This window comes from Pleurodeles waltl, chromosome 1_1, assembly GCF_031143425.1.
Source record: "Pleurodeles waltl isolate 20211129_DDA chromosome 1_1, aPleWal1.hap1.20221129, whole genome shotgun sequence".
Classification (NCBI taxonomy): domain Eukaryota; kingdom Metazoa; phylum Chordata; class Amphibia; order Caudata; family Salamandridae; genus Pleurodeles; species Pleurodeles waltl.
Genome location: NC_090436.1, coordinates 961,798,067 through 961,821,990, shown reverse-complemented (window position 1 = coordinate 961,821,990; position 23,924 = coordinate 961,798,067). Strand labels below are relative to the sequence as shown.

The window sequence follows — 23,924 nt, the reverse complement described above, 5'->3', positions numbered from 1 at the left end:
AAGAAAATGCAAAGACATCTGGGAAAGATGATGTTGGAAAATGAGAAGGACAACGTCTTAAATATGAAACAGTTTAAGGAATAATGCCTTAACAGCCTTCCTCGTTTCCAGATAGTTTTGCAGATGTGAGTAACAGGGGACAAGGAGTTCCTGTACACGGCTGCTCACACAGATTTCCGCCAGCATGGTCGGGGAGATCTGCCATCAGTTAAGAGAGTTTTATTTTCTGTTATCACATTTATTTATGGTTTGTACCACGGTGCTAATATGTCAGATAATTCTGGCCCTCTATTATATAGGGCTCGTGCACTGGGGCAAGATCTTGGCAATCAAGAACTGATGCCACTGGCCCTCAAAGCTGAGCCTTCATGGCTGGCTGCTTCCGTGCGGTATTTACTTTTAACCTCAAATATACTCCTCTACCAGGATTTATAACGAAAAAACAGTTAAAGCAAATGCAATAGTTACAGTTCTTTTTTTTTTTTTTACATAACACGGGAACGTGAGATGAAAAACTCAAAAAATCTGAATTTTTAAAGACTAAACAAATAAAAGAATTTGACTACACAATTATTTATTTATTTAAACTAATCAGACATGGTGAACTGTTGTTCCCACTGTACTAAAGATGAAATATAAATCATACAGAAATTGAAGTTTAGCTTGCCCGTTTTTCGTTGCGGCAACAGCAAATAAAAGAGGAATCCTGGAAGACGCTTTATGGAAAGGAAGAGGTTAGCTACCCCTGAAAAATAAGAAATGCTGCAAACTACATTGTAAAGAAGCCTCACTGCTGCAGGCAGGAGGAGGACTGGTGGCGGTGACAGCAGCAATGGTTTCCTGGCATGTCCTGTCTGAAGCGGCTTTAATCCCACTTTGTACACAGCTCCGGCAAACCGTCTGAGCAAATCCACAGCTACTTACAGCTGCTGCACGCGGCCAGCAGCGACCGTCGCATTAGGCGACTTAAAACAAAAAAAAAAAAACATTTAGCACACTAGGAATGTTGATAAAATGCCAAGAGGGACAAACTGACAATGTGGCTCCCAGTTGGGTTTAGAGCACTGCTTCCCAAGGGATTAATATTTTACCAACCATTAAACAGGAGGATATTTACGCTCACGAAAACACTTCTCCATGATCTCAGAACTGAAACTACTTGAGCTATAACTGAAAAGATGCGGGGTGGGGGGAGGGCGGGCATGTCAGAATAAAAAAGTGTTCCGAAATGTTTGCCGTTTTCTTTCGGAGACAAGAGCATTCCGACTCTTTAGTGAATGAGTAAATCTCCCTAGAGAGCAACTCTAGGGACGTCGTGTGCCTAGCAATGCAGTACACACCTTGGCATTTCTGCCTCTGGCATCACTTAGTGCAGGCTGTGATGCATCTCGAAGTTCCAAGGAAACTACAAATCTCAAGCATCTTTGTAAACAGCACTGAAGAGAACGGAAAGTCCCAGAGGAAGGAAAAATATTTTTCAACAGCAGCCACCACCTTCTCAGAAGGCCCATGTTAGGGGCACAAGTCATAAAAATAGATTGGTGGGACCAACAAAGTTAGGCGGTATGCAAGTGACATCACACGTGGAATCACAGAGTGGCATCACAACCCATGACCTCTCAGGAGCTGACATCACAAGAAGTGACATAACTTTAGCAGGTCTGTCATGAGTTCATTTGAGCGCATTATAATATCTAACAAATGAAATTTTGCCTTCGGGTTGTGCCAAAAAAAGTGAATCAATCCGGATGCAAAATCTGGACATCAACTTACATTTATTTTCTAACACTCTGCCAAAAAGAAACTGCCAACATGAAGAAATGAGGCAGTAAATCTGCTTTGCTTAATTGTTTGCAAACTCTGCGTTTTAAAATATCTTATGGGATTAAGGTACTTGCTGCAGAGATCTTTGCGTGCCAAATAAATATTCGGGAATAATAATGGAAAAATTACTCTGGAGGTTAACGTATTTGCTGGAAAGATCTGAGTTTTGGCTAGTTCCAGTTTTAAATCAAAGTAGCATAGAGGGTTAATATGTCTCCTGCAAAGCACATTACGTAACATGCAGATAACAGATTTTTATTTCATGTAAATGGGTGTGTTACTGCTTTAAACACAAAGATCCTTTTGTTACTTGCCCTTCCTAAATTGTAAGTCACACTGAGCTATGAACAACATGTGACTGCTGCACCTTGTAACCCTCACTGTCATATGTAACACATCCCGTACATTGACACACGCATGATTTACGTGTATGTGTGATGTAAGGCACTCTGATACCCTGCATTGGAATGAGAAACGCTGTAGCGCAATAAAAGAAATGAAACAAATAGTGGTATTTAAATTGTTGTTTTGTTTAAATACTGTTGCAGACCAACACATCTGACACTCTTACATTGGATGCATATCTCTTATATACAGTGACTGAACAAAGTCAAAGCATGACTTTCTTAAGTAACTGTGAAAAGATAAGCTGTGTGCCTTTGTTTCCCCTCCAGTGCATTTAGGTGTGAGGCTCCTGATAGCTCCAAGTCAGGATACTCCAACAAAAGGAGGCCTGATGGCCCCTTAACTTATGTCCTGGGGTCTAAAAATTACACTGAGACAAGTTTAGCAAATTTCTGGTGGGCCCAAACTGCTGGCAGGGTAGACCGCATCCAACCTGTGAAAATAGTGGGTAAACGCTATCTACCCAGATGTATCCTCGACATGTGCCCTGCATGTTGGGCTGATAGACGCATGCTTTGTGGAGAGAGAATTTCAATTTGATTTAGTGTGGTCCAACAATAAAAGGTGCACAGCTGTGTGCAACACTAGGTAAGATAAACCACCTGGTCTGAGATTTTACTTTTTGCTTTCATTTTTGCAGATGTTGAATAATTTTTTATTAATTTGATGATTATAAAATTTTAAAATCACGTGATATGGAACCATAACTTTATCATAGTAATGGTTTTTATTAACCAAACAAACTTTGACTTTAATAACACTAATCACACCTCTCTCCAGCATCCCGTAGCCCTTCATGCCTAATTTTTCTCTCATGCACTATCTCTCCGCAACCAATGTACACAATCTGGCCTACCTGCCTAAAATTCCTCCCCACAGGTTCTACCAAGAATATGTCATTGGTAGATACCAGCAGTCAGGTGTTACTCCCACTGTCCTGCCAGCACACAATTGCCCAGTAGTTAATTATCAATTAGAATGCACCTGTTTGAAGTAGGCAACCAAGGTTCAGTTTTCAATAACCACACTTTCTACCCATTACTTGGTAAGTACACCACTGCTAAATCAGTTAGTATACTTTACTGCCAGGCATCAATAAGATAATTATTACCAGTTCTTAGTAAGCAACAAATAAAATGCGTATCACAACTAGATCAGTCATTACCACTGCTTAGTAGACAATGATGAAGTTTCGCTGATGTCTAGGGAATAGAATTGCCAGACTGCCCAATCACATGTGAAGTTAACTTCACGTGCGAGAAACCAGAAGGGAACCTGTTCCTCTCCCAAGAACTTTAGATGGGGTTGAGCAGGAGCAATAAATAAATAGACTGGGAGCAGTGAACACTGCTCGCCCTTTTCCACCCACTTACTACGATGACCTGGTTTTACTGCTTTAGAGTGAGGGTAGATGGGGATGAGTACAAACCAAGCAGAGGAACTGATTTTTAGCCACCCACATCCAATATCCCGATAGATATGTATTTCTGCCCAGAAGCTACATCCAATAGAATGATACTGCTGCAGTTAATACTGCACTGGTTGAGAGTTCAAAGGAGGTAGGAAGTGTCCCTCCGTGCTCCATTACAGTACTCAAAGAAGAGAAAAACAGCACCTAAAAACTACTGTGAACTAAAAGGACATGTGGAGCTAGTCATGTACATTGTTAGATCCCAATGGCCCACGCTGGATATATTAATTAAATCTACATGAATATATTCCAGTTGATGCAATTAAAAACGGGTAAAGGAAAAAAAAAAAATACACAATGTTAGAGAAATTATGGAACAAAATAACCTTCGTGTCACACATAAGTACATAATATACACAGACATGTACGTGTTTAGAGTGTAACATACACTGTACAACTATTGTTAAGGGTGAGGAAGGTCCATGACTCACTAAAGGTGAAACCTTAGAGTGTGTCATGAGGTCACTTCCTCGTCTATGATAACACTTTGCACATTACTCCCTGCGTCTAAACATACAGTTAACGATGAGGCTTTTTTGTGTACATATTTTTTTTAAAGCTTTTTTTTTTTTTTTTTTAGATAGAACGTTTTTATTTTTATTTTAGAATGCTCAAACTCAATGCATATTCAAAACTCATCCCTCCACGGTGGGCTCAGTGTTAGGATAGGGTTTCACTAAAATTAGGATGCGTGGTGTTCATTTGTGAAGGGAGGTAAAGTTACGATGAAGTGGCCGCCTTACTAGTAGCAAAGGTTGTTCCTCCGATTAAAGTTACAGTAATACGCAAACCATGAGGAAGTAAACAATATTTCTCATGTAAGTTTCGGTGTACTCTGATATTAGCCTTCATAGAAGGAAGGCTCAGGCTAATTGCCAAGAATGTATGCTAGTGCAAAATGCAAATCTACTGCCACGCACATCTCTTTGAAAATCCCGACATTCTTTGTCTGGGCAGTAACATCCAGGTCCCTTTAGCACAAACAATTAAACAAATATATAAAACGGGATGACTACCATAGTAAGGTCACCTTCTCTGGCGTTTTTCTGCACACAATTCGAAAACACAGTAATAAGTGTAAAAACACACAAACAAACAAAAAAGTAGCAGGCCTTTTCCATCTATGCAACATCCCTGTAACCATTAGGACTACCCCAATTCTGCTCCACTTCGGATCAGAGCTGAAGACGCACTTCTTTTAAAACACTACACCACAATGCATTTTAAGTCGACAACTAAGCTACCTCTCCTACCATCACTGACTTTATGCTCACCTTTGACCTTGTACAGTGGTCACGTATAGACTGATTACCAAGGAAGGGCTTCTTATGGGTCCTATTTGTTGCAGCTGCCACCATTTAGGCATCAGAACTCTAGGTTTTGTTTTGTATCACAATCTCCATAGATACACACAGTGATTGAGGAAAGCTGGAATAGCTTAATTAAATTCAAAATCTAGTAATTAGCAGAAATTGTTGTACAGGCGACATCTCAAAGCAGCAGGAAGTTTCAATTAGGCGTATAAGTAATCAATAACACACATGCAGTCACTGCAACTGCTGATGTGCATTCGAATGGAACTGCTACCACTTTGCGGCAGCACCTTTGCATTGAACATGGTTTCTGCTGCGCTGGTGCTAGGGCTTACGGTCATGACTGGCTCTTTTTGTGTGGTTTGCTATTCAGGTTTTATAAGACCTGCAAAACCTTTGAGATTAAAACATCTGAAAATGTCATTTGTCGAAAGTTTGTTAATCAGTAGAATCTAATATCTTGGACCAGAATCTTGCATTCTTCTGACTGACTGTTTATCTTCACTATTTCTTTCCTACTTTCCGGAGACCTGGTTTCCAAACTGACTTCTTTTTGTTAATACTTCTTGGTATATCTTTTAGATCAGACTTGGCAGTGGTAATTTATGTATATAAAGGGATTTAGCCATGGATACCAATACTGGAATAGCCAAGGATACTAATATTGAACTTTTATTATCTGTTCTTAATTCTAGATGGAGCATCAAAATTCCTGATTCCCGTTCTTCAATCACTTCTTTCTATTTTTTTTGTTTTAGGCGGAGTATATTTCAGAACAAAAAAGTCATTTTTTAGGTTGTTGAAAGACAGCCTTGCCGCTTATCTACTAGGTCAATTTTTGACCAAAGCACTAAGAATTATGAAAAACAAATTTTGTATTTGGTATGATTATTTTGTGCAACAGAAATTTTGCTATTTATGTACTGCCCTTTAAAGAACTGCATCACTGTTAGACAGATCTTGCCAAATTATGATAGCAGCGTTTATGCACATTTTGTTTATTTTGTTTGTAATTACCAAGCTAAATTACTAAGAAGATATTGTGCTGCAAGGTCTGTTTAACAGTGGGGTGGTCCACTGATTGCAGATGTGGTTAAATTGCAACAGTTTAAAAACAAGAATAGGCGAAGCCAACATGTTTTGCCTATGGGAATTCTATTGTCTTTTTCAATGTTTTTAAGTGGTGAACAGCAATTGACCTGCTGTGCAACATGGCAATTTTTTTAAAAAAGTGCTATAATGTGGCCAGTTTTGACCACATCAGTGTTTTTATTTACCTTAAGCCATGTTCCACAGCAGCTCAACTGGTGCGCAACGTGTAAAAAACACATTGACAAAGCTAATTGGTTTCGCATAAACAAAACCTATTAGCTTTGGCAATGCTTGTGAAACAAATACATAAACATACACATATGCAAGCAGGAGCAGAAAAGAAACATACTTTCACACAAAGCCTTATTATACCCTGCATGTATGTACATGAATCATGATTTACTGGTGATATAAAGTCGAGAATCCAGTAAAAAGAACCTCAGCTTATGCTACCAGATAGATGAGTTGGTTGTCAGGACGTCTGAGAAGCGGATTAAAGTAACAGGTTGTGAAGAAAGATCACGTGACGCCCGGACATGTTTGCTGCTTGTAGCTAGAAAAGCACTATCGTACATAGCATGGATACTCTGAAGCTCCCAGTGTTAAGTAGGAGACGGGCAAGTAAAGCGGTCTCAGACCCAAGCACAAAACTTAAGCACTAAGCGTATAAACGCACGAGAAGCCCGGACGAGAAGGCTTGAAGCAGGAACAGATAGGAGAGGAAGACAACAAGAGCAAAGTACTGGGAAGGAAGGAGTGAGGGAGGGACAAAAGGGTGACTGCACACATGCACTCTTGGAGAGTGGTAAATTGGTAAAATTAAATAAAATAAAAGAACGAAGAGTGGGAGGAATTTGAAGAAAAAAAAACAAGGGAGTGCAGGAAACAACAGCGGGGTGAAGATGAGTAACAGTGGAAAGATGGAAAATCCACTCGCATGGAGTGCAGGCATGAAATGAAAAAAAAGGAATACCTCAGAAGTACACGGCTAGTGGAAGGACACTGGCTGCCAGCCACTGATAGCCAGCTGGGAGAGGTACTTGATCCAAGCTCCAGGAAAAAGCCAAAACAGAGGAACGAAGAGAGGAAATGAAGCCAGATGACATCAGAAGCTGCTTCTGACCAATGCGAAGCAAGAAAAGGAGAGTGATGGGGAAGCCGGAAGCCTACCAATGATAAGAAATTGGAAGGCTCTGGGTGGGATATATGCCCCTTTTAAGACTTCTTTGAAAATAAAAAATAAAAATAAAAGATTTCACCACAGTGCAAGCTCTGCGAAACCTACAGACACTAATTTTCAACTCCAAACATAGTAAATGTTATAAATATGAGTAACTGGAGAACAACTGACTGAACACTGGGCAGTACGTCTGAGACAAGCACTTCAGCTTTAGAGGAAAGGCTGTCGTGAAACAGGATTGGGTTTTTGTGCATGTACTACACAACCATTTAAGAGATATACCAGCTTATTCTCACCCTTTGCCTTGTGCATTCTTCTCTTAGCCAACAACCTACAGCTCAGTTGTCTCTTTCAGAATGTAAGGAATATAGTTACATTTTCATTTTTTTTTTTTTTTTTAAATGGTGTCTGCTGCTAACCATGTTCTGTGAATACTGCATGATCATGGCCGCACACATTCCCAAACCAAGAAAATATATTTAAAAAGTAGTTCCTTTCATCTTGGCTACAGCCAATTGAAGCGAGGATTATCTGTTTAAACTGCTCATGCACAAAGGGAGCACTGGAGAATTGAGGGCCAGGTTTACCAAATTTGTTAGTGGGTGCCAGCCCGCGGTCAAAAGATCAAGTCATTGAGGTGCGATTTCAAGTATCGCTACGGGGTGCCGTTACTCATGTGCTTGCTCTTTCTTTGAAAAGACCCAGGAGGGGGAAATGTCCCAGGTAACACCGACAACCAGTCATCCATTAATTTTATATACTGCCAATGAACAATATAAAAAAAGGGGAGGGGCGTCGGGTAATTCCATAACAAGGGGTGCCACAACATTAGCATGCTCTATTTTTGCAACAGGAGCATATGAGTAACTGTGATTTGATATTATATGTGAGGAAATAGATGATAAAAAAGGAACCTCACATTCATGTCCATCTTTCTCTCACTTAATGAACGAATGTTCGAGTCAGCACATAACCCATATTAAAAACACAGGGATGCATTCGTAAACATTTAATGCCTGTCATGCAATAACACACAAAGAAATGAAACGTTTGCTTTAAGAAGCTATGCACTGCGTTTCCTTTACACATGGAACACAATAAGCTAATGTTACTGAGGGTTTGCAACTAATACATGTATTTCAGATAGTACACAAAGTGTACCATGGGACATGAATGCCCCTTTACCCTGCGCAAATCTCAAAGGTTTTTTTATCTTGTGGTATTAGTGCTCTGAAGCGCCTGCTGACTCCGAATGTTATTTAAAAACAATCTATTAACACAAATGCAATGTGAAAATATTTAGATATTTATTTCACCTATTCTAAATGGCATGCAATTACATTTTCCCTTTATTAAATGGTGATCGAGTTTATAAGCGATTCAAATGACAATGCAATATGTTGGAAAACACTGAATAAATGGCCGTTTCTGAATTAACGAAACATGTTTTGCCTTTAATGTTATGCTGTTCTGTTAAGTGAGTCATATTTGTCATGTAGTTGCAGTTACGCGTGTCTGACTCCCTTTGCCCCCAAGATTCCACTAGATATGCTGGTCACACCAACACAAGGACATAAGAAAGCAGATGCGCTGCTACACAGCAAACTGGAGCCCTCCTGCCATGCCTGCACAAGGATGGGGGAATATTATAGCATTTTGTGACTTTAACTTACATTTCGGAAATCAGGGACATATAAGGCAAAATACTACCAATACAAAACGCACAACCACAGCATACTGATTTCCTTGAGAAATCTAGCCACAAACTTAGATGAACAATATACATCCTGGCTGTACTGAAAACACTGGTTTTTGTGCAGTTCACAAAAATGAATACACGCCCAAAGAACTTGTTAAGAGTTAGCAGGTTTTAGGAAAGGGATTTTACTAGATTCTCCAAGCTGTTGGTACCCATTAAACACTATTTTGTTAAACTGCTTACCTGTGACCGGTGCATCAATATCAAGTAAATTCTTTTCTTGACGAAGAATAGATGCTCCTTCTGTGATAATTCTCAAAGCAATGTTCTCTTCCAGTCGACCTTCTTTCATGAGATGGGCTTTGAGGACATCTACCCGGGGTTTCCCATCATTGTCAAACACCTCCTTTGCTGTAAGCCGGTGGTTTGGAGGAAAAGGGACAGCTGAAAAAGAAAAGCATTGTTTATACCAGTGAAACTTATGCAAACTAAAGTTTTAGATCATGTTTATCCTAGGTTGCAAAGATTTTCGAAGCGACATAAAAATGAATCATGAGGCATTCACGAAGGGTTGCTTACGGGCATACCAGGCATATAATCTTTTTTGGAGCCACTAAAAGGTGGGCAGAAACAAAGGAAAAAAAAATCTGATTTGTAGATAAAGTACAAAGTCTAGTGACGAATTCATTGGTGGACTTTCCAATGCCCTAAGGACGAGCTGGTGGAGAAAACTCCACCACCTGATTTTCCACTCTTTTTAACATTTACTCCGTACATCAAAGGGACTGTCCACTTGAAGCTCACTTTGAAAAAGCTTGATAGTCTTCATCTTCACTCATTACCAACATGTGCACAAAGCCCAACTTGGGGAAAGTAGAGGCATCATTCAAAAGCTACTTGAGAAAAAGAAAAGCACAGAATCTCTCCAGCAGAATCTTCTTTTTTCAACCATAGCGATTATGTTGGTCTAAAGTAGATGTTGACTATTTTTGGAGACAGAGAAAGGCAGCTGTGGACACAGACCCCTGATCTACCATACCAGCAAGTTATCTTCCCTATTCCACAGCCATTAATACTCTGTCGCTGTGTGAAGATGAATGACAAACATAGGTAACAATGGTAACGGTCTAAACATTTTCAAAGAAGGGATGTCCAGCTGTGGAATCTGCTCAATAGCCGTCTAATAGAGGGACTGCAGATATCACATCTGAGATCCTGAGGACAGTCAAGTGTGACAATGAAACAGGTACATTTCAGGAAACCACTAATGCTTCTACAGGGCTACCGGAATGAGATCAAATGCACACTCTGAAGAGGTTCCACAGATAATGTACCATGACACAATTTCACCTGTGACACAATGTAGCGCGGAGAACCAGTTCTGTGAGAATTCCCAGTACATGTGGTGAAGTACAAAGGTTGTGAAGCCCTTACAACATGGGGCCTTGTGACCAAATATGGAAACAGCCATCATCTAGTGACGCTAAAAAATAAATGCAACCGGGGTGGGGTATTTCACTTTTCTAGTTAGGGCTCCAAAACAAAATTGAGACCACTTTGTTCTATACTAATCTTGTGGAGTGGTATATTGAGACCACCTCCATAAACCTGATAGAGAGACATTTTAGCACAGAGATTTACTTTATCAATTGAGACGGGAAACAGGACTTTCCATCTTAACTAACAGGTGCATGACCCTATCCCCCATTACAAAAAATAGACTGAAACAACAAATCTGTCAGACTTTACTACAATGGCAATCAGTAAAATGGTTCATGGGGAGGTTGGTTTGAGCTTCTAAATAAATCTTTAACAGGTTAAGACCAGCATGCAGGACAGTGTTACCTCTCCAGTAAATATTTGTTCTTTTTACTAGCAAAGATCAAAATATCTTCTTGGATATAAGGCATCACATTATGCTCGTGGATCATCATAGTACTTTGGAACAGTCTAACAAAGATATTCCAACACAAACAACTGTACATTTGGAGGAGATTATACTCCAACTGAACGAAATGTGCTTTACGCCAGAGGCAAATATCTAAACAGCATATGTCAGTTCAGTATTGAGTACCTCAAGATGATAAAGTGAAAAAAGCAAACAACCGAACACAAATAGCATAAACATAGGAAAGGGCATTCTAATTATGACATTTTATGGAGAAAAAAAAACATTTTCTACATACAAAGGTTACTGCAGAGATCATTACAAAATATCAAATCTGCATGCATGTTGGCTTTGTGGTGAGAATTTAGCAGTGTAGGAGTAGCATGATAATAAGCAAAAACTGGCCACACGAACTTCCTTTTAGCTAATCAAAACGAGGATAGAATGATAACTGAAATACAAAGGCATATCTCTAACTCAGAAAATAAATCTACAATAAAGTCTGAATTAAATATTGCGCTTGATCAACCAATACATTCCATTATAGGCCTATTCAAAACTAAAACCTGTCATGAGCGTGACTAACGGTGGGGGGCAGGGTCGAGGGTACTCATTTAATATTTGTTTTGTAAATCCATCAAAAGAAAGAATCCTTGCTCCAGAAAAAGGCAGCATCAATTAATCTGCAATATAAAATATGGTCCTAAAAAAATCACGATGCAACTGTTTCACCTCAAGAATGTATGAACATTTGCAAAAAAATCTCCATGAAATAGAAGTATAGCCATAAATATTTCCAGTAAACAGCGCATATTTGGAATAAATAGTTCAGTCATCAACACTGCCTGGTATTACAGAGACTCTCGAAAAAACAATGCTTAAATAAAAGATCTACAACACATGCAGTTCTGTCAATTTCTCCAAAATGTACACCACAAGAGACATGCTGAAACCGTTGGAAAATATCAGAAACAAACTGTTGTGAAACTTCGCATGTGATCTATGCTATTTGTTATATGTGATGCCACTGATGAAGTCACGTAGAAAAGCAGTTAGGCACTGGGGTGGGTGGGTAAAAGGTTTATGTTTTGGTTATGTTAAGAATCGTTCAGCAAATAGGCTTCTAGGCGCTAATGCTAAATATTGGTTTAGAAGCTGTAGAGCTGAGGTTAACAAAAAAAAGCTGTGTTTTCACGTCTTGCCTTAAAAGTGCGAAGTGGGGAGATTATTTCCTTTCCTGGACAGGCGCAGCACTTAAATTAGCTTCTGGTACTGAAAAAGCTCAATTCGCAAAAGTAACAGGAAGAGCTTTATTATTATTATTATTATTTTTAAAGGAAAAGCCTCTCTTTTGTAAGGACAGAACGAAGTAAACCGACGAGCCATAAAAACAGGGGTGTTTGAATAAATGGCTACGATAGTGTAACTAACCATAAGTGGGAGCCTTCAGTAGTTTTCAGATTTTGATTTACAACTAGAACGTTCCTTTAACATAAGTTAATAATATTATTTCATAACTGCTGTTAGGTACTGAGCTCAGTAGTTCATAACTTAAGTTAAAAATTATTTCAGTCAATATAACGTATCAAACTGGGGAGGCCTGCGGTATATAATATTATATTTCATTTGCAACACTAAAATTCTCTCAGATTATACGGTTATGTATACAACACAACCATGACACCTCCTGCAGTGCCCCCGAAATGAGACAGGAAAATATTTTAGGACAGACAAAATGTAGTTGTTAAATGGCTGTATCGCTTAGCTTAATGTGCATATATCCCTACATCAAAATTACCAGCTCACTTATAAAGGTTTTATTCGAAAAAAAAAAAAATCAAAAGGCAGAATTTGAAAGCATGTGTTAAACTGCAGTGCCCTATTTAACATAAAGATATTCCCACTAGAAAATGTACATTTGAAAGGTAGCATAAGAGGAAGCTGTTACAGAGCTGTACATGCATCTTGATCCAACACATTAGCCAGTGATAAACCTGCATTTTCGGACCTCCAAGGGATATCCCCTCAAATGTCAACCTGTTCCATCACTGATGTTAGAATTATATTGAGCAGTGCCATCGTATATTTTAAATCAATTTTTTCTTTTTTTCTTTTTTTAAGAAAAAAGGAAAGCTGAAAGAATGTCTTGAAATATTACAGCTCGGAATCAGTCACTATTTGTTACAGACTGTATACATATGTTTAAGTGTTTAACAACAAAATTATAAATATATATATATACACACATATATATATATATATATATATATATATACACACACACATACACACATACACACACACAAGATAATCCAAAGTGTGCTTAGGATTCACCACATATCTGCTGCTTCACTGTCAACATTCATAAAATGTAGCTCAGGGCTCCCACCCTTCTCGAGGACTCATTTGTATTCTAGCTAGATCAGTACACCAAGACGAGTGCTGAGGTTATACATATCCCTTGCAATCTCTGGCCTAACTGATGAGGCACCTTGTGACAGATCTGGTACTAAACACATAGGGGGTCATTATGATAACGGCGGGATACCCAGCCAACAACTGCGCTGACGGTCGACGGAAGACTGCCAGCGAGGTAAAGCCCCTGCTGGCCCTATAATGATTTTCCCACTTGGCAGGCAGGCGGAAACTGTGTTTCCGTCCGCCGTCTCAGCAGGAAACAGGGCCTTTACATTGACGCCAGCTCCATGTGGCAGTGCGGCGTGTGCAGCAGCACCCCTCGCGCATTTCACTGCCTGTAATTCAGGCACAATGCACAACCGAGCCACCCATTACGCCAACCTTTCCCTGGAGGTGTAAACAGCCAGGAAAAGGCTGGCGGAATGAGACTCATAATCCACAGTGTGCCACGGCAGACCAATAATGGGCATCCAAAAAGTGTTTTGTGGAACACCTTAATCTCAGCCACTGACGACTTGCCTGCACTATATTCCAGTCCGTCATTTTTCAACACACACCGACAAAAGCACATTTTGACATAATATGACGGTAATGTGGAGAAAGATGTTCCAGGGTTAAAAAAGTAATGGGTGTTTAATCTGTACCAGTTCATATTTACCCTCGTCATTAGGACTGAAAGGGATTTACACATAAAGCCATGACAGCTTCTAAACATCCGGCAACAAGGCACCCCCCGGAGTTGATTGATGTCTTGTGGCAAGCCCTGAGAGCAGGTCCTCGTGAACTGCAGAAATCTGTGGTATCTTCATAAAAGTACTTCATAGACTTAAATATGCTGCAACCACATGCAAGGATAGTACTTTGTCTAGTGTGAATATGACACCAATTGCAGTTTTACAAGGCAGCTGCCACTAGAAATAAATGAAAATCAAAAAAACACTTCCACTAGCATTTTCAGCAAACTGCAGAAAAAAATGTTTTGGTCTGCAGACTCCAAATGCTCTATCTCTTATTCCATTCTACCGCTTTTCCCCAGGGGAGGAGCACTCTTCTCAAATCCTAGCTGGTAACCTTCCATTTGCACTGACATTTGAATTTAGTTATTCGATCATGATGTGGGAATAAACAAATATCTAATTAGCCGGTCGCATCTTGCAAAAACTTTAGCTTTCAAGAAAAGGTAAAAAGTCTGGTAGCAAAAACTGTTAAAAATCCAAGACAGAAACCACAGAGACAAACTTATGCATTACACAGTATGCTTGGCTCGCAGCAATAAGGGTGAGTGAGACCGTCAGTTTCAGTATTCTACTTTCATTGATTCAGACAAAGGGTTTGTGGTAAAAGCAAAATATTTTTGGGCCTTTGTTGTCAGAAGAGCTGCATTGTCAATGAAACACAACCACAATCCTTCCCCAAAGGCATCAAAGTCAAGGAAGAAGCCCAGCGCGTGTGCTGACGGGCACCTTTTAAGTTGTGTGTTTGAAATGCAGCAGTCTAAAATATATTATTTCCAATATACATACACTGGACTTTGGGTCTCCCGTTTCAATCACTGCCTTTTTCTTAACGAGGCTCTTTTAGCTCTTGGCTTCCTGAATTTGCCCATCACATCTCGGCTCAGCTCTAAGGAATGTATTTCTCTTACCTAACACTTCTGGTTGTTCGTTATGCCTCTAATTGAATGCGTGCATGATACCGTACAAAAGAATATTTCACATCCCCCTGCCTTTCCCTCTCTGTCAGATCCTCCTTGCTAACACTTGCACCCACGAACATGGGCATGCTTCCAAATCTGTGTTTCCATCACACTTCAGAATTACAAAAAGAGGCTTCATTTTTGCTCTCCTTACTGTTGAATGTGTACATTTCATTTACAGGTATTTACATTTTTTGCGTAACGAAAAAATTACATCCTAATACTACAACCATTCGTACTTCGTGTACCCCAGCAAGACTGTCACAAATTCATTTTATTTGTATTTCTCTGTCTGCAAATTGGCATGAGTTTGTAAAAACCTGCCCCAAAGTTAAAAATACAGGAGTAGCAGAAAACATAGCATGATATGTAACCTCAGTCTTTAATGCGCAGTAAATAAGAGAAGACAGATACATAATTTAAACAAATTGTATACGACTCTAGAGTGCAAGCTTCACTGTGTGGGGTAATAGGGCCGCCAGTCAATAGATTGAAGAAAAACAGGTAAATTCAGCATGGACCAGGAATATGTGGACAGGTTAGAAACTGACCAACTGCTCTAAAGGTGACAAGGGCTATTTTCAGAGGGGCAAGAGTACCATTGATTGCCTTCCAAAGTGAATGTTAAAAAATAAATAAAAAAAAACATCATCAACCTTAAAAACATTTTCGGAAAGGTTTACATTTTGCCATAAGGTGCCAATGGCCTCCAAGGCAAATTGTTTTAGGCTTCAATACACATTGCTACAAGTGGCCACTTTCTAACGGTTAGATATTAAAAATAAATTCAAAAACTGAAAGCTAAATATTTTTAAATATAAAGACAGAAAAGGCTATAATGACTTAGTGGCTCGTTTTCCAACTGTGTGGCTGACATTTTACGACTGATTTGCAAAATCCTTCTCTTGGCAGGGGTCTGGATTTGCAGATATGCTCCCTTCTCTATGTAAATATGGTACCATATCGCCAGCCCTCGTAAAATATCTTCCTACATTCTCCATGGTCACCTACCCTCCATAACCAGTTCTGCGCTGCACCTTTCTCTAAGAGGTCAGAGCTGGTGTGGTGAGATACAGGATAACCAAAATTGGATTTGGAAGGTTGTTAAGTAAAGGAGGGATTAGATAGGGTGACAATAAATGGAGGCAGTGAGAAGATAGGTGGAGGGTGGAAGGAGCAGAGGTTGTAGAGAGAAGTGTGTAAAGGAGGGGCAGAGGTAGCCAGCAATACTTGGTTGTGCAACTCTGTCCCTTCTTCACTCAATTCCTTTTCACTGGCCCTTCTCTCAGAAACAATCCACATGACCCGCAATTACTGTGAGCCACTCTTACCTCTAGTTGAGACCTCTGTTGTGATACCTTCAACATACGTTCTCCATGATCTGACCCATTTTGAGTCTGAACGCCGGTGCAAACAGAACCCACAAGCCTTGACTGTCCCCTATTGTCCTCACAGATCCCTACATTTCCACTGAAGTCCAACCATTAACTCCAAACAAATATGTATCATAGTTTGCATGTCGGCAGTGGCACCAGAGCAGGACTATAATGTATAAAACTAGGGCCTAGGTAAAGAGACTACTTGAATCTAAAAGCAATTTGACATATAGCTTAAGTGGCTCAGTTTCAAGTACCTATCTAAACATTTGTACTAAAACAAGCCAATTACACAACCCTGTGATATCTCAATCTGCAGAACACCGTCTGGGGCAGATATAATAACCATTCACAGAGTGTTCATGCCAGACCCAATGAACAAAAGACAAACATGGAGGAACACAGAAGCCATGTGCAAGAACAATGAGTGCCTGACGAGATGGGTTTCCACATATGAGAATTAAGACGTTCAACGCAACCACACAACTGCTGCTTTTGAAACAGCAACAAGATTGCGAGTTCACATGCCAGAGAAGTATTGTTAGAGATGGCAAACTGCTGTGCCAGCAAAAAACTAAAATATACTCAGGATCAGGAAGTGTGACAAGTGCAATGCATTAAATGTCAACTACATGCCAAGTCTGTCAAGTCTTTACTTTTGTTCCACGCCTTCACAGGCAGCATTTCTTTTTTTTCATTTAATTTACTGCTCAGTTGTTGACCAGGCTGTCTTCTACATCTTCAAATGATCAACTATCAAACTATCGACTTATAACCTATCAAATCAATATACAGAATATAACATTTGAAATGGCAAAAATTCACAATCTGTCCTTGTTCCACATTGTTAAAGTAGTTGGTGCGCACAGTACCAGAATGCAACCTGCGCTTTCAACGTGATAGAAAGTGCGCAATTCGGCCGCTCACAGCAGCTCTTATGAGCGGAAGCAGCGCCGCTTTAGGGTCTACAGTGCTGGGAAGAATCCAAAGGCTTTTTTGCAAGCCAGTTTCTTTCATTCTGCGCTGGGTCTCCAGCCTACGTGGACAAGCTCTACAGCAGTACTGAACGGAGCTCTCCATGAGGTTCTGAAAAATATTTTTTTTTTACTTTACTTCTGAAAGCTGGAAGCAAAATGATTCCTCGGGGTGCGAAAACAAAAGTCACCAATACCTGTTTCAAAGTAGTTTAAATTGGTACAAAAAATATGGAAATGTCTACTTTGTTGCCATCTAGAAATGCTGGTGCATGAAACATGATATTTTCACACCCCTATTTGCATCCCGTGATCGTGCCTCCATTGCTAGTAAGCATTCCTCTTAAGCCCCTGCCACTGATCAAACTATGACTAGGGCAGTGCAGGTGAAAGCCTGCGGAAAGTTATAAATAATGTTATAGTTTGAAAGATATTGAAATATTTAGTTACATATCAGAACACAACTATGCACAACAGCAAACACTTCTGATGAGCTATTTTTCAATGACTGCATGGGCGACCTCTAAGGAGCATGAATTGTCACAATACCCACTGAAACCTGAACGGCCACAACATATCCAGAGTTACATGATGTCGCAATCCTCATGGCACCAAAGGAGTTTAAGATGTCACGTACATTTTGCCACTGCAGGGATATTCGAACAGTTTGTAGTTAAGAGAAACCTGTTCCATCCTGTTACAACCAAGCACAGGTAAAAGTGAAGAAAAAAGTAAGTAGATTGGTAAATCTGGAGGGATAACAAACCAGTGGTGAACTGCAAGAGAAGCTGTGCAGCAAACCGAAACGTCATCAACAGCTAGACAACCTCCAGATGTGGTCACCATTTGATACGAAATACAAAGTCAACAAGTGCCTAGTTGAGAAATTTACTGGCGATTATAAGGTTTTGCTAGTGAAATGCATCTACCAAGAACAATGCAGCATGTAACTTCGCGTCACTCGAAGGTTAGTCCCATGAGAATGTTTTTGTAGAATCAACCGTATAGTTTTTGAATGAGATTTACAACAGAAAGGGGGTGAAACACAAGCGACAGATGTGTTCCAGCACACGAAGACCCTGTGGGATCTTAACAGTGGAGGTGTAATGCAACTGATGCAGGAGAATAATAATGTGGCCAAGCAGTATGTAGTACTAGGAAGACGTTAGTAAACAGTCCGGGAGCGCACTAGAAATAAACTCAAGAACAATATAAGGAAGAAAACACAATTTACAGAACAGACCATGCAACAGCATCGTGCAAGCACCAGTTTTCTTCTCTGTAGTACAGAATTAGAGATTAATGATATAAGAAAGGCAGCCTCGCCACAGGCCCCAATCGATGAATATGCGGCGACAAGTGCCAGATGTTAATACTACACCAAATAGAACTGAAACCACTGATGCGTGTGCTCCTCTGCAGAATTTAGGAGTCTCTTCCTCTCAGTAGCACAAGGAAGACTAACAGGCAATAGTCTTAACCTAGCATTTCTTCACCCAAAATAATCTCATCACTATTTCCTTTACTGCCGCTTCAATCCAACTTATATTTCCTCCACGTCCCCAAATGACACCATCACAATACCTTACTGCAGAAAGTACAGCTGTGTTAATTTAATCTGTTACACTTAATACATAAAACGGCACTTAAAATTAAACACATACCACTTGTGAGCCACTTGATAGAGGCTAGGAGAAAAAGGAGGATTTTGCTACTGGAGAATGAAGCCTAGTCAGAGAAGACAAGTACTTTCACAGCGACCCTAGTAACATTTAAGTTTGTTTTTGCAAATTCGGCGTCTTCCCGCAGGTCAATTCTTATTGTGAACAGACAGCCACATAGCTGAGATGCTGGCCAAGAGGGCCAAACAGCCATTTATTTTCAGAGCTGCCTTGTTTGTGGTCCAATCTTGTGCATGGCCAGGAAAGCCTAGTAGAATTGCGTGGTGTTTAGGAACGTGCCATCATATTGCTGTTGTCTCACTGTTGAGGTTACAGGGGTTCCCTCTTTGCTTGCTCTAGGGAGTCCTCATGATTTGAACTGTTGCTAATAGCAGGCTTCATGAAGTTTGTAGCAGAGGTCCAGCTAGTTAAGTATCTGGGGCCTACCTACTACTTTCTTATCATGCAGAGCATCTCTATAGTCATTTATGTACCATTTGCCATGTGCTAATAAGCATTAATGCTCTTTACATGTGTCAATATGATTACTAGGAAAATATAGAATTTAACAGTACAGAGAAGTAAGAACTGAACCATTTCATAAATAGCATGACAAGGGATGGTGGCGAATTACATCTGAACTTAACAAAACTTTAAAGTTCTAAAGAAGGAGCCGAAAGAGTGTGAAATACGTATGTGCTTTTGAACACTTGGATGAGTTGGAGTAGAAAAGAGATTCGTTTTTTGTTGTTGCTTTTTTCTAAAGGAGAGAAAATCTGTCTGAGTAATTAAGTCAGAGGAAGCATGCTGCAGGGATTGGATGCAAGGCGGATTCATTGCAAGAGCAGTTTTGGAATGAGGAGTGTCCAGGTTTAGATCATTTTTGCTCCGGGGGAGGTTCAGCAGTTTGATTTCATAAGGTGACTTTTATAAAGGTTTTTCTTTGGTCAGCTGGTGGTCAATACAAGAAAAGTTAACATTTGGCTTCTGCCCAAAAGAAAGAAAAGGCTATTTCCGTCGATGTGACAAGACGGGAGCAGAAAAGATAAACACGTGAGGCGCTAGCTCCCTACCGGTACAGCGACGTGATGTACCACGGCAAACCCGCAGTAGCAACACATTAGTGTTTACTGGCTGCCCACCAATAGTTGGAGGCTAACAAGGGAGCTCATCGTCTATTTCCCAAGTGAAAGTAAATAGTAATGCACTGCGCTTTGCAACAGGAAAAGCTTACAAACAGGCACATTTATCAGTGAAGATTTACTGAGATTAATGGTATCACTGTGCTAATAAGACATTCAAACATAGTAAGTGAAATGTACTCCACAAATAACCTAGGGTTATGGGCTCATATGACTTAGCCAAAACCATAAAGATTATTGGAAATAAGGAGTGCGTAGCGTAGGAATAGACTCTTCACATGCAATTCAACTTAATTCTGTAATGAATTTGTTCTCCACGCATATACTTTGGATTTGGAACATTATCTAACAGGTATAAACTGTTCGGTCTCTTCTGGAGAAATATCCACTCGGTGCTCGCATGCATGGTTCAACACCCGGCCCGCCACGAAATGAAAATAAGTCGCAGTCAGTCCTACCCATTATGCAAATTCCGGAACAACCAGCCGCAGGCTCAGCACATCGTTAACGTGCCCATGTTCACGGATGGACATCTTTCTGGTCAAACCAAGTAAATACAACATAAGTAGTCCACTTAACGACTCCACAAACTCCAGGATCTGTACTAACCCTACAAGAACAAAGCGTGCTTCTTTGCTCCCCGCACATCAGCAGAATCAGCACAAATGTGGACTCGGAGTTTATTACAAAAACACAGATCTTTGCATGGTGCTGCCAGAGTCACCATCTACATTCCTCTGCTAGGTAAACTCAAAGATACGAGGCTTAGATGCAAACCACCTACAGGGGGTTCCCAAGCATATTAGACCAGAAATGCTACTAATCATTGGTCCTTAAGCAAATAACTAAGTAGTGCATTTTTTTTTAGCAACAAGGCAAACAAACATGTCAAAAACACAGCCCTTAAGCAAACCCCTCGTGCAATCACAAAAATGTTTACAAAGTGGTGCGGAGCGAGGGTACATGACTCTACCCCTTTGGTGACCTTCTCTTTGGGCATCGGATTGGGGCAGTGCTGTTGCAGTCTCCATCGAGCATAACTGATGGAGACATTGTTAAGGCAAGCACTGCGTCAGATACAGTAGGAGGAGACTTTGCAGGAGTTCACAATGTAAAAACTATTCTTACTGATTTCGTTACGGTTTGTACCATGCAAACATTGATTTTAACACTAGCCTCCCCTTACACAAATCTCTGTTTAAGAAAGGGAGGTCTGCTTTTCATTGTGCACGTTTGTAATTCTGTATAAATTAAAGTAAGTTTTATTTTCAAAAGAAGAGCAGTGGCTGGATACTGCTTTACTATGCGTTATTGAGTGCGTTATAAAGGTCTGAGTTTCTAACCCACATCAAACACCAGAATAAGTCCTGGGTGGTTCTGACTCTTTACCGTGAAGGTCAAGAGTTGTAGGGGTGTGGGGGAGGGGCTTGAGAACAACGCTAAGGTGGCCCCAGGACACCGGATAAGAAAGACTCATTGACACAATTTGAGCCACCTAACCCAAAATCACCCAGAGAGTCCAGTCAAAGCAGTTTCCACATTTGCACATGTACGGTAGTGGAGATGTATCATGTTATTGCTGACTGCCCCAGAAGAAGCCAGCCTTGCTACTCCTCCAATGCGCTTTGCTGTGGCACCAATAGGTTCAACAACTGAGTTTCCTGTCCCTGCTGAAAAACAGCAATATTACATCCTGTTCCATTTGCTAGAAGTTACAGGGCCAGTACAACAAAGCATGCAGTATTTTGGATTCTCTATTTCTAAGATGACTGCTGTGCTGAGAGGTCATGCAGCAGCATATGGAATTAACTGATAGTGCATGTGCATAAAAAAAAAAAAAAAAAAAAAAAAAAAAAATGAAAAAAAAAAATCAGCCTAGCCACTGTTATGGATGGCCATTCATGCAGAGGAGTTTGAGTGGCATAGGGATTGGTGTAATGCGACTAGTGTCAGATAAAGTGACCAGCTGCTGCTGAGCGGTTCGCGTGAAGACAGCAGCAGAGGCCTGGAAAAGAAGTTCAGTTTCTATGAGTGCTAAGAGTCACAGAGGGAAGTCTTTAGAGCATGGTCATACAAGTAAACCTGATCAGTTGTGCCCATGATCTGAGGGTCTGGCCGGGCAGTCAGTAGGTGGTGGCGGTACACCTCCAGTGGTCAGTGGACAATGGTGTTCAACTGTAAATAAATGGACCACTGTATCATTATTGCTCCCCCCCCCCCCCCCCAAACCACTATTTGGGAAGCCTGAATGAGGAAAGAGGATCATCAAGGCTTACGAGCCGAGGCAAATGGCTCAGCTCAGAAACGAATGCTGAAATACTGTTTCAATAGTCAGACTATTCAAGCAGTCAGTAAATAGAGCGCCTTCAGCCAAGGTGTCACTGGTAAAGCTCTTATGATGGAAAAGCAAAACACTACACTGTCACAGACTAGCAGTCATACCGTACTTGAAGAATGTTCTCATCCATCACACTACCAGAAGCATTCTTACTGCAGTCTTATAGAACGTGCAGCGATTCTGCACGAAAACAAAATGCATCTGCACAGAACCAGAAGCACTCAGCCACATCACAGAGCAGTAGTCACACACTATTGACAGCATGCTCACCAAAAGGTCTGACTTAAAGTGCCTCTTCACTGATTAGTGAGCTTTGTATGTGTAGTGTTGTGGATGGGTGAGTGGGCAAAGTGCGAGTCAATGGCGGTGGTTAGATGAACGAGTGAAATGAGGAGTGACTGAGTGCATGGATGATGAGCGATCGCATGCATAGAGAGGTGGATGGGTGAGCTAAGAGATGGATGATTGACTGAAGCACTGAGGGACACTGTGTCTAACCAAGGCAGCTGAACTGTAGGAACTTGCCTGGACATAACGTCTGCTTGTAATGAAATCAGCCGCAGTTGATGACAACAACCCCCTGACAATCAATGAATTCCTTCAGAAGAGTATGTTTAGTTGCCTGCAAAGTTATTTTAATGTCTGAAGGGACTTCACAGATCGAGTATGGTACCCCACAAATTACAGAGTCCTACTAAAATAATGTTTTTAAAGATGTGAGGCAACCGTATCTTGGTCAAAGTGAAGGGGGTGTCCTACTTCTTAATCAAATAGAAAACACTTGGCATGCATTTACAAAGTGCTCACCCTAAGAAAAGCACTAGAAGATGGGCCACTAGAGCTTATTTGTGTTTTTTTTTCATTTCAGCAATGAGCTCCTGCTCTTGCACAGGGCTTGAAAAATCATAAAAATGATACTAGACCTGCAGGGCGACTAACTTCAATAATCTACTCGACCTAACTGCAGTGTACTTGACCCGTAACTGGGTCTCACATTGTGTGAGCCTAGGCAAAGTTTACAGAGGCGCCTTATTCTTAATTCTCACATATGTTTGCATCTTCAAATATGTGAGCTCAGCATTCTGCAGTACAAAAAAAACTATTTTGTTTGATTAAGTAGACTAAAGTTTGATGCATGCATCACAAGAATCTAGCCCACATACCCATGAGGTCTAGCCCATGTAAGCTAGGACTTTTTTTTTAGTTTACTAATACTGCCATCAGGACAGGAGTGTTTCTCCGTTTTTTTTAAACACTCAATTTTAATAAATATATTACTAAACCATGATGTGTAGCATATTGTCATCTGCACACAGTAACTTTCCAAGAAATGTCCAAAAACCTCTCCACTAACTTGCAGCTTTACTGATAAAACTATATAGTATATTAATAATCTGTGAAAATTGGGTTTCAGAAAACATTCTTTGCACATCAACGTATAAAGTAT

The 23,924-nt window shown here is 40.3% G+C and overlaps 1 protein-coding gene across 10 annotated transcripts in view; it reads right to left on the bottom strand.

Annotated features, from left to right (window-relative positions):
* The window catches only part of PPP3CA (protein phosphatase 3 catalytic subunit alpha), a 608,768-nt gene that overhangs the window by 443,650 nt on the left and 141,194 nt on the right, over nt 1-23,924 (bottom strand). For all 10 annotated transcript variants that reach the window (XM_069230223.1, XM_069230221.1, XM_069230225.1 and 7 more), the window contains exon 2: nt 9,228-9,428. In XM_069230223.1, coding sequence (XP_069086324.1) covers nt 9,228-9,428 — 201 coding nt within the window. The remainder of the gene's footprint in view (nt 1-9,227; nt 9,429-23,924) is intronic.